The sequence below is a fragment of the Thermobia domestica genome, chromosome 5, assembly GCF_964235325.1.
Source record: "Thermobia domestica chromosome 5, izTheDome1.hap1.1, whole genome shotgun sequence".
Lineage (NCBI taxonomy): Eukaryota > Metazoa > Arthropoda > Insecta > Zygentoma > Lepismatidae > Thermobia > Thermobia domestica.
The window spans coordinates 299,240,078-299,251,551 of record NC_137458.1 but is presented as its reverse complement, the minus strand read 5'-3'; the positions used below and the strand labels follow the sequence as shown (position 1 = coordinate 299,251,551).

Below are 11,474 nucleotides of genomic sequence, written 5' to 3'. Positions count from 1 at the left end.
TCTAGTTAAAGTAATTATTAGATTGTATCATTGGTAAAGAGGTGATGAAAAATGAACATCAATTTCCGTTGCAAAACGTAAACAAATGAGAAGCACGTAGCCCGGTGTATTTGTTAAGAAGCCTTCTTAGAGTGAATTTGTGTTAATTATATTTGTAAGTATATCTTTATTTCTATTCACACATTTACAAACGTATTATAAATACGTTCAGTCTTATATTTGTATCGCTGGTTTAATACTAAAAGAGTTATTCAGGTAGAAATTTTTCGCGGATAGTGAATTACGGTACGTAGAAGTTCGGGTACTGGTTAAGAATAATCTGTCATTTAAAAGAACGTGATTTTACGGTTAAAATAATTAGGTAATAACTGCCCACAACGTCGTACGGCATCATTTGAAGCAAGAAAAGTCAAGTTCTTAACCTGTACCGAAGTGGAAGCTCGACAGTGGAGAAATTAATTTATATCAATTATGAATTTTAATTTAAAAGCAGTTGTTTGTAAGTTCAATTGTATATAAACAAAATTCGCAAATTAAGTTTTCCAAAGGATCTGTGAATTCCAGTATCCCACCTTGTACAGGTATCTAAAAGTGCATGTTACTATTTCACCGATGTCTATAAAAGATTAAACCTACAAGCTCAGTTATCACCAAATCTCCAAAACTAATGAATTTGGAAGTTTGATTTTTCGTGCAGATCGTTTTTAAGCTGAAAAGTAGATGGAATTTTGAAAATTTGCATTTGTGAAAAGGAGGAGGGAAATTTAAGTAATATAGGGCCTACCATGGGTAAGATGGGTTTTGTGAATATCATGCCTTAGGGAATGTTTTTATTATTATTATTATGGTAATAGTATACAACAGTTCCTCATCGTGTTCCGTACTCGAGAATAGTTCTTACTCTTGCACCACGTACAGAAATGGTGGTATGTCATGTACAAGTGTTAATAGAACACAGAAGAAACCCAGATCATGTTGTACACACACTGGAATATGCAGTATGAGTACACCGTGATTTGCGTTTCTTATGTGTGCTATTACAACTTCTACATCAAATACCATCACGTTTGTACGTAATGCAACAGTAAAAACTATCCACGAGCACGAGACATGCAATATGTGTTCAAGTCCCCCCCCCCACACACACACATATAGTGAAATATAAAGTACAAGGGCACTACACAGGCGCACATAAAGTAACGGGTACGTACAGGTCTTCACGAAAACCTGTACGGAATGAACCCCAAACCTCCCTTTCTGTCTGCAAACACCGCTAAGCAATCACGCTTGACCTGGTACTATTCCGTACACCTCAGACATTTGAACATCAGCAGTCGTGAAGAAAAACAACACGTAAGAAGAACAACAAAGGTGAATACAGGTTCGTTCTTTTTTTTCCGTATCAGTCGATAAGTAAATGAAAGTCGCTTTGTTACCGCATTTTCAAGTTCCTAAATCCTCAATGAATAATCCGTAAAAGACTGGATTTTGTGAGTCCTCGGGAAATGATGAGGAACTGTTGTATACTATATCCACGATCTCTTCTGTTGATCCAGCACTTATGAAAATAATTCTATACTACCTTATTCAAAATATCGGCTTAAATTTACAGGTGCCCCTCCAGTTTCAAACCTACAGAAAAAAAGTTAAAACATAAAAAAAAAGTTAGGCTACACTAGGAAAGGTTTGTTTTGGGTTAGGTTGTACCTGAACGTAATTGGCTATTCTGGTTCTTTTCTATTGGGAAATTTGGGTATTATTTAGTTTCTCCCTCAAATCATTTGGTGACTGGCGCAGTTGGTAGTAATTACTGTTCGTTATTTGTAATTATGATGTAGTCATTAGTATAAATATAGTGCGAACGTATAGCATAAAAGCTACAGTGTATAAAACACGAACCAATTTGTGCTAGGTGATTACTGAAAAGGCACGAATATTATCTAACTGAGTCAGCGCAGGAGCGCAGCAGGGAGGCCCGAGTGTTAGCAAGGAATGCGTCCATATGGAGCAGGCGCGTTATCGATGGTGGTGTGACAATTGCTTAGAAACAATTAACGTTACACATGAAATTATTTCCAATCTATTCGATATTAAAATTTGATTTAGCCAGCACAATTTTATTTATTTATTTTTTAAAGTAAACATCTTTACTTTGCAATTCAACCAGCATCCATCGTAGATAACGGAAGGCCAACTCTTCCGGACAATACATCCCGTTTCTTTTTCTCCTCGTAGCCCACACACATGCTGAGCACTTAACAGTTAAAATTCTCCGAAAAACTGCTAAAACATCCTTTTACATTGGAGGCATTCAGAAACCATTTACCTTCGTAAGGATGGGTCATAAACCCAAACTAAAACGCTACAACGAACTTCCCCCCCCCTCCTTTGCAGCACATACATCGAAAGGTACAATGCTATAGTCTACGCACATACACAAATATATAGCAACAAACTTATTTTCTTTTTTAGCGATTCTTTCTTGACAGTTATGTGCTCGCCCCAATTGGCGTGTGGTATCAGAAAATAAGCTCGCAGTGTGCTGTTACTGTTACAATAAAACGTTAATGTTATATTATAGAAGGCAAAAAATACTATTTTTCTTCTAACATTAGCACTTGCACTACAGCTGATAGAAAACGAGCGAAGGATCAAAAGAAGAACAAACTCGGTACAAATGTTGTCATAACAAATCCAACATTCTCCCACCTTGAGTTACGTTGAGGGGACTAGCAACTCAACCACAACAAACGTTATTTATTTTTAAGAATATACAAAAGATCTAATCTGGTAGGAGGTTTCACCTTTGTAACAGTTTGAAGTTTTGTTTCACATTCAGTCTCTGTATTTTTATCACTCACTACGTCCATTTGTTCATCATTAGGATACACTGCTGGTTCTTTCAACACCTGTGGTATCTCATTTGAATGAACTTCCAGGGGAAAAACTCGTTGCACTGGTCTCATCATCAACCCGGTACATGTCTTCAACCGCACTAGTCGTACTTCACCGTCACATCCAGGTAATATTTCCACAACTCTTGCTAAAGGCCAATCTAAACGTTTCAAGTTCTCGTTTTCTACAAGTACAACATCCCCTATTTTTATTTCACTATGATCTCTTCTAGATTTCCAATGCTGCATCAACTGGCCCAAATATTCACTGCGAAATCTACTGCGTAATTGTTCCCTGAGTTTATGACAATATCTATCTCAACCGTTTTTGTAGGTTAACGGATTCCAAGTTGTCGAGATCCGGTACTCCTACTTCTCTAACTTGCTGCAGAAACATAGATGGAGTTAAAGCTAATAAATCCGAACTATCATCAGACACATAAGTTAAAGGTCGACCTTTCATGACAGCTTCACAGTCACACAACACTGTAATGAATTCTTCATAATTTAGCGAAGCCTTCCCAAGTATTCTCCTTAACAGTTCTTTCATTAATCGAATTAAACGCTCCCACCATCCACCCCACCAAGCAGCACTGGGTGGATTGAATTTCCACTCGATGCGTTTCACAGTTGCAAAAGAGGCTATACATTCCCAATCCAGTCTGCTCAATAAATTTTCTGTGCTAACAAAATTCCTGCCATTGTCACTGTAAATGACCGAAGGACGGCCTCGACGCGTTATAAATCTTCCAAGGGCTTGAAGAAAGTCACTAGTTGATAATCCGGAAACAAACTCCAAATGCACTGCTCTATATACTGCACAGGTAAATATACAAATCCAAGCTTTTCCTCCAATCGTAGTCTAACTGGTCCGGTAAAGTCCACTCTCGTTACTTCAAACACTGCTGCGTCTCTGATTCTATCTTCGGGTAGGGCTACAGGGATTGTTTCCAACTTCTTGGCAGTATATCGTTTACATATGACACATTGCTTTATTATAGATCGAATTGTTTTTCTTCCTTTGAGTATCTAAAACTGTTCCCTAAGAAGACTCAACAAACTTTGAACACCAACGTGACAAGCTTCCATATGTTTATCGTAAACTAACCTTTTTACTACTGGATGTGTGCTTGGCAACACAACTGGATAACGAAAGGGTTCAACATCTGAAAGTTCTGTAATTTTGGTTTTTATTCTGATGATTTTTTCATTGTCTTCGAACGGATACAAAGATTTCAAATTCTTGTCGCCAACACCCTCAAAGAAATCTGTTTGTACAAGTCTAATAACAGTCTTCTCTGCTGATATCAATTCTTCAACAGACAATTCGTTGTTTCTTCTTTGCTTAGAACGACAATTATGAATAAATCTTTTCATCCAACCTATTATGCGAACTAATTGTTCGTACTTCGAAGGATACCGATCATACCAGTCACTGTCCTCCTTTCCAATATTAAGCATAGCTGATGAGACCGTCTTTTTTTTTCCTGTGCAATAATTTCTTCTGTGTACTCATACTTCTGTTCTGGCCATTCCTCCTTGGGTCGTCGCAGCCACGAAGGACCTTCCCACCATTTTGACTCAAGCAGTTGTTCTGAAGTACATCCTCTCGATGGTAAATCCGCCTGATTCATGGTTCCTGATACGTAATTCTAAGTTTCTTTTTCACTTAATTTTCGGATTTCTTGCACTCGATTCCAAACAAAAGTATTCCATTGCTCATTTCGTTTAATCCATGCAAGAACTGTTTCAGAATCTGTCCAATAATAAATCTGTATACCTTCAAGATTCAAGACCTCAATAACAGAAGTAGCTAGTCTCCCACCAATAGCAGCTCCCAATAATTCTAATCGTGCTAGGTTGATTTCTTTATAGGAGCAACTCTTGTCTTGGCTTGTACTAACTGCACATTAATGTTTTCTCTGGTAACACTTCTAAGAAAAACTGCCGTAGCATAGGCTCTTTCACTTGCATCACAGAACACATGTAGGCTACAATTTTCTGAATCTCCTTGTATACATCTAGGAAATGAAAGTTCTTTCAACAAAGGCAATTCACCTACCCACTGTAAAAATTTCTTGCAAAAGGATCTTTGAATACAACGTCACTGGAGAAGTAATCCCTATGGGGTCAAATATCCGGTTTGCAAACGACAAAATAACCCTCTTAGTAAGAACTTCTGGTATCAATCCGTCGCAGCATTCTGTTCTTATTGCCAAAGTGTCAGCTTTTGTTTCCCACTGTAGACCTAAGACCGGTACTCCGTTGTCTTGCTCCATTTCTCCAAGAGAAGTGTACTCCCACCCTCTGAGCTCAAATCCAGCTTTCGCCATTACTTGGGTGCTTTCATTAATGAAGTGATGAAGCTCCTCTTCATTCGTTACGCTGGTAACGCAATTGTCCACATAAAAGCACTTCTGAAATATTGGCTTTTTCCTTCTCTTTGTTTTTCCATTTCTAACTTAAGATGATGTTCTATTACTGCATATAGCAAAACTGGACTAAAGTTCACACCAAAAACTACACGCTTGTGACGAAATATCTTTTCGTTTCCCTCCTGGTCAACCCACAAAAATCTAAAAAAGTCACGGTCTCTTTTACAAACACTAATTTGTAAAAATGCTCTCTTGATATCGGATACAACTCCGATTCTATTTAACCTAAACTTTATCAAAATTGAGGGTATCATTTCGATCAAATTAATGCCCTTCTCTAAACACTGATTCAACGAAAAATGTTTTTTCTCCTTGGCTGATGCATCGAAGACGGGACGTATTTTCGTCGTAATTGCTTTCCTTGACTACATGGCGATGAGGTAAATAATGGCCTTCTCTCTCATTTTTTTCTGATGGAACTTCTTCTATTACGCCATCATATATCCACTCATTCAACACTTGTTGATAGTCTTCGTAACGGTTTTCCTTCTTCAACTTAGCAATGAGTGTATTCAATCTTCTTTTGCACATCTCAATATTACTAGGAAGTGTAGGATGTCCTTCTATCCAAGGTAACATTACTTCGTACTCTTCTCCTCATTAATAGCTACGGTCTTATTAAAGTAATCCATTACTGCTTGCTGAGCTTCCAATTTTGTCTTCTTTTCCGCAGAATCTGTGATACCAAGAACATCTAACCGCCATAAATCCGCTATAGATGCTTCTTTACAAAACATGGACATCGTTGCCATAGACGAGAATTTAACATCACCACGTACTTTAACTTTGCCCATTAAAACCCAACCAAGCAATGTTTGCATACCTACCAATCCGGACTTCAACACAATTCTTTTCCCAGTAAAAAGTTTTCCTGCAATGTCAGAACCAATTAAAATTTCTACCGTGCCAGGGTCCCTGTTGTAAATTTCTACACCAAATTTTTCTAACTCCTGTATCGAAGGACCTTCAACTACTGACGTCACATTGCTACATATTCTATCTTGGTTCAGTGCTTCAAAATTGCGTGCATAATTTCCTTTCAGACTATACAACCTAACTTGATAACAACTATGTTCATAAGGTGCAGAACTAATACTTCCGAAGAGTGCATGCGTAACACTTTCTTTTTTAACAATTTCGTATCCCATTTCCAATGCGGTAGCTGTTCGAATGTACGATCGTTGGGAACCGGTATCTATAATTGCTCTTACCTCCCTTTCTGTCTCTTGACCCCTTACTTTTACAACTAATGTTTGCAAAAACGTTTCGGCATACACGTTATTAGTTAATGTATTTTCAATAACCGGTTTCGTTACACTTTGTTTCACTGTACTGTCATTTTCCTTGTTACCTTTTGGTCCCTTGCACATAATGTATGAATGTTATCCCTTGCACTTGGCGCATTTTAATTTTACTCTACATCTACTGCTAATATGTCCCGGTTTTAGACATTTGAAACAACAACCCTTTGCTTTTAACACCTTTGTTTTTTCCTCGGAAGACCAGTTACGTGCCTTCGAGCACTCTTCGGTAACATGAAAATCACTACAAAAAATACATTTCTCTGGGTCACCTTTACAATTAACTAACTCTGCCGCTGTTGAAACAGTTTCTGTGGGACTACTTCGATCCTTCCTTTTCTTTATCGCACTGGAAGTATCTTTCAAATCAAAGCCCGCAATTGCAAGTGCTATCCGCTCTTCACTTTCAACTTCTTTTCTCACAAACAACATAAAATTTTCCAGTCTCTTTTCCACTGTAGATTCTCCATAGTTCGTAGTTCCCCTTTGCCATGCTCGCAAAAGTTCCTCAGGTAAACACGATTCCACTAGTGGGTACAGCATTGCTGCGCACTTGTCTGTCGTCACTCCTAATGTATTTAATGCTCGTAATTGTGACTCTATTTTATCGTACAAGGCACTGAGTTCTAATTGCTTATTACTGTTCAAATTGCTTAACACCAGTTTTAAAAGTTCCTTCACATACACTTCTACCAATGTATCTTCACGACCGAAACGTGACTTCAAACCTTCAATCACTTTCGGATAGTTTTCTTTACATAACGGGAAACTTTCAACAAATTGGCGTGCTCTTGAACCGGGTAGAGTGGCCTGAACTAAATAGTGAAATTTGTCACTGTTTGCGATATTCGTGTCCGCATCGATTCGATTGAACTGACTCCAAAACGGTAACCAATTCTTTAAGTCACCATCAAACTTCTTCAATTCAATTACCGGTAACTTAATACCCGTTTCTTACCTTCTGTCAAAACACTGTCTGTATCACGAGTTGAATTTGATGCCTCCTTATCGATCAACTCTTGAACTTTCGTACGGAGACCATAAGATGTCAGAACATACTTATCTTGTGCTTCTGTTTCCTGAACCAAATCATCTTCTTGGAATTCTTATTTTAATAACAATTCAATGTATTCATTGTGTGCTTCATGAACCGCCCTGTATTTATCCTCCAATAATTCAAAGTTTACTTTAATTTCGTCAATGTTAACATTCGCGGCATTACAACACTGTTCCAAATTTTTTGCGATTTTTGTAAATACAACTCTCGCCACTGTTCTAACTCTTTTTGCCTTCTCCATTATTTAAGTTGTTTTTCAGTCGTGTCACGGTCGCCAGATGTTACAATAAAACATAAATGTTATATTATAGAAGGCAAAAAAAAAAAACTATTTTTATTCTCACATTAGCACTTGCACTACAGCTGATAGAAACCGAGCGAAGGAACAAAAGAAACAAAAGAAGAACAAACTCAGTATAAATGTTGCCATAACAAATCCAACAGTTACTAAGCCTCCAGGGAGGAATCTAATCATTCATAATTGATTTTCCTATTTGTGGACAATTATGAATGATTAGATTCCTCCCTGAAGGTTTAGTAACAGCTCATTGCGAGCTTATTGGCTGATGCCACACGCCAGTTCGGGTGACGCGGACTATAGTTTATCTTACCCGTAGTGTTTTTGCCCTGGAGCCGACCAGTGCGATCATCCCACATTTATTTTTTTCCTTAAAAAGAAAAAAAAATACGTTATACCTTGTTAATTATCTTCGATTTAAACAAAATATGTATCAAAAGCATACTTTGTTTATTGTAAGTGGCGGTAATCGAATTATAAATAGGTTGCTGAATGCCTGTGCTTCTAGTGAGAATAGAAGAGGCTGCACATGTTTTGAATGGACAGCATTGTGGAAAGTATCAGGATGTATCATAACTAATGGAGATAGACAAATCCATAGGTGAAAAGAAGCAAACATCTACATCCTATAGAAACCCTAGCATAGGTTCTGTGAGGAGGCTAATGAGTGACCAGCAGAGTATCCAGCCCATGAGATGCACAGTCGGGTCCGAAGCAAGAACTTCCACTATTGAACTGTAACGAAAGCATTGTCGGGATAGAAAGGAGCAGAATAAGTTAAGTGTCAGTGATACATATTAACAAGTTTTAACAAGTTTAACGTAAGGATAAATTACGTGCCTGGTAAGAAGAAACAACAAAGGAAATGGAGACCAGTTCTGGTGACAAGGTAGGTAAAATAGTTATTTTCTTTCTTCCCCGTTATTGACTCAAAGCTGGACCATTTTGGCAGATGTCATCCGTTATTGACACAAAGCCGTACCATTTTGGCAGATGTCATCCGTTATTGACACAAAGCCGTACCATTTTGGCAGATGTCATCCGTTATTGACTCAAAGCCGTACCATTTTATCAGATGTCATCCGTTATTGACTCAAAGCCGTACCATTTTGGCAGATGTCATCCGTTATTGACTCAAAGCCGTACCATTTTATCAGATGTTATCCGTTATTGACTCAAAGCCGTACCATTTTGGCAGATGTCATCCGTTGATTTCTTTCCTTTATTCCCCAATCAAGTCCAGACTGATAATATTGTTTGATTCTTCGTTCCCATACGGAATGAACAGTTAGTGTGATTTAGTTTATTTTACTTTATTGAAGAACTTTTTATATATTTTTATTGCATAATATTTTGAATTCTTAACTCGTCATCGTATACTGAGACATGGTATTATATAATTGTGAGGAGAGTATTTAAAAAAAAGAAAGAAAAAAACATATTTGTGTTAAGTCCAAATATTTATAGCAATATTTATGTCCTGAAATAGCAAACGTGGGAGTTGCATTTTGAGTAATGATTGAATTCAATATTACTAATTGTTCGATGTTAATGTCTGGATTAGCACTTCGAAAACGAAAACGAGTTGTGGTTGAACAGCTGTAAAAGTTTTTATAAAGACAAGAGTTTCATTTACTATGGTAGCCCATTTGGCAGCACCATAATACTTTGAAGTAATCTTGTCATTTATAAACTAATGTTGATTCTACAATGCCTTATCTGTACATAAACAACAATAGCGTGTTCCCTAAAATGTACCAAATCATCAGTAAGTTCACTACATGTAAATTAGGCATCCTGGCAGTCATCGATAAGAGTAATAGGTGAATATAAAGAAAGAAGTTAGGAAATGTTGTACATACCTATCGGTAGATTAGATAATATACACCAAAGTTAGGATAATTCGTCAATAAGATCTAATCAAGTGAGACGTTGCACAGACGGACTCTCATTACTTAAAAAAAAAAAAAAAGGACACTGATTTAAAGTAATGCCCAATTGATGTCCCAACTAATTAGCATCAATATTGTATGTGTATTTTATTGCGTGTTTGTATGGTAATTAACATTGATATTTCTTCGGTAATTTTATTAGATAAAATTGAATAATCATTTGAATGTTTATGTGAAAATGAAATGAAACCTTTCAGTTTTACGTCCCACGTTTATGCCGGTTAGGCTAAAGGAGACTGTGATTATGAGAAATGAATGAAATGGTGGAATGAAGAGAGTTGGTAGAAACGGGAGAACCCCAAGAAAACCCACGAGCACGGTCTTTGTCCACCACAAAGTCCACACGGCGCGAGCTGGGATCGAACCTGGGATCCCAAGCTCCAGAGGTGAATGTTTATGCGTATGGTTATTTAGTTATATGATTATGTGTATATACAGGGTGTCTCAAAAGTCTCTCTGACATAGAGTAACTCTGTTATCATCAGACTTACAACAAAATATAAGACAGGAAACAGTCTCCAAATGTGATGTTTTCATTCTAAAGTGAAGGATTTTTTTTAAAATCAGACGAGCCGTTTAGGCTGTACACTCTATGCGCCCAATGTTAAATGAAAATGCAACGTTGCCATTTACCTGGACTCATAACATAAGTAAATGAACTACTTGAAATCACATAATTGTCTTTTACGCTAACGTGTCAATGGCCAGCCCCCATTTCAACAGTAACTTCATCACCTATGTTGTGGGTCCAGGTAAGTGGCAATGTTGCATTTTCATTTAACATTTGGCGCATAAAGAGTGTACAGCTCAAACGGCTCGTCGGATTTAAAATAAATTCGTTCACCTTAGATCGAAAACATTATATTTGGAGACGGTTTCACCTCTTACATTTTGTTGTAACTGATAATGACAGAGTTACTCTATGCCAGGGGACTTTTGAAACACCCTGTATATAAATGTTAAGACCCATAAGTGCACTTCTGTCCTATGTAATCTTTCATATAATTTCAATTTTCCATTCACATTTGCTAGCAAGTCATGACTTTTAAAGTAAATAGAAATTATCCTTTGACTTCTCTATCATCCTTTCATTTTTCTACTCTATTTTTCTTTTTTTTTTTTTTAATCTTACTGAATAATAACATATGGTGGTGAAAAATAAGCTTGAGTTCAAGTAATAGCAGTCTGTTTGCTACTGTTATAATCAGAGAAATTAAAATCTCATTTACTGTTAGAAATGATTCAAAAACATATATGGTAGCAATTCAGATCAGTTGGATTATTTTTTTTTTTTGCTTTGAACGGAAATTAAAAAAAAAAGGAACTGTTTATCAGAAGTATGAAACGATTCAGGAAATCACATAATTGTAAGCTGAGGTAACAGATTAAATGTCCTTTTTAACGTTCGCAGGTGGAATCTTTCTGATTCCATAAAAATAATTCAGGTACTGTCATTAATATTTTCGAAATCAGACAATGGTTGAAAAGATTTATTTTTCTTATGTGATTTATTATTATTTTTTATTGTTGACCACTT

At 36.8% G+C, this 11,474-nt stretch overlaps 2 protein-coding genes across 3 annotated transcripts in view; one reads left to right on the top strand and one right to left on the bottom strand.

Annotated features, from left to right (window-relative positions):
- The first annotated feature begins 35 nt into the window (after positions 1-35).
- Positions 36-11,474, top strand: part of LOC145686734 (uncharacterized) — a 274,285-nt gene continuing 262,846 nt past the window's right edge. For both annotated transcript variants that reach the window (XM_081760353.1, XM_081760354.1), the window contains exon 1: positions 36-154. The gene's annotated coding sequence lies outside the window, so the exon portion shown is untranslated. The remainder of the gene's footprint in view (positions 155-11,474) is intronic.
- On the bottom strand, positions 3,924-4,355 carry LOC145685607 (uncharacterized). Its single transcript, XM_081757995.1, has one exon. The coding sequence runs from the start codon at positions 4,353-4,355 to the stop codon at positions 3,924-3,926; it is 432 nt and encodes a 143-aa protein (XP_081614121.1).

Bases quoted from the DNA above. Each gene is read 5' to 3' on its own strand.
- LOC145685607 (XM_081757995.1), bottom strand. From the start codon at position 4,355: ATGCTTAATATTGGAAAGGAGGACAGTGACTGGTATGATCGGTATCCT.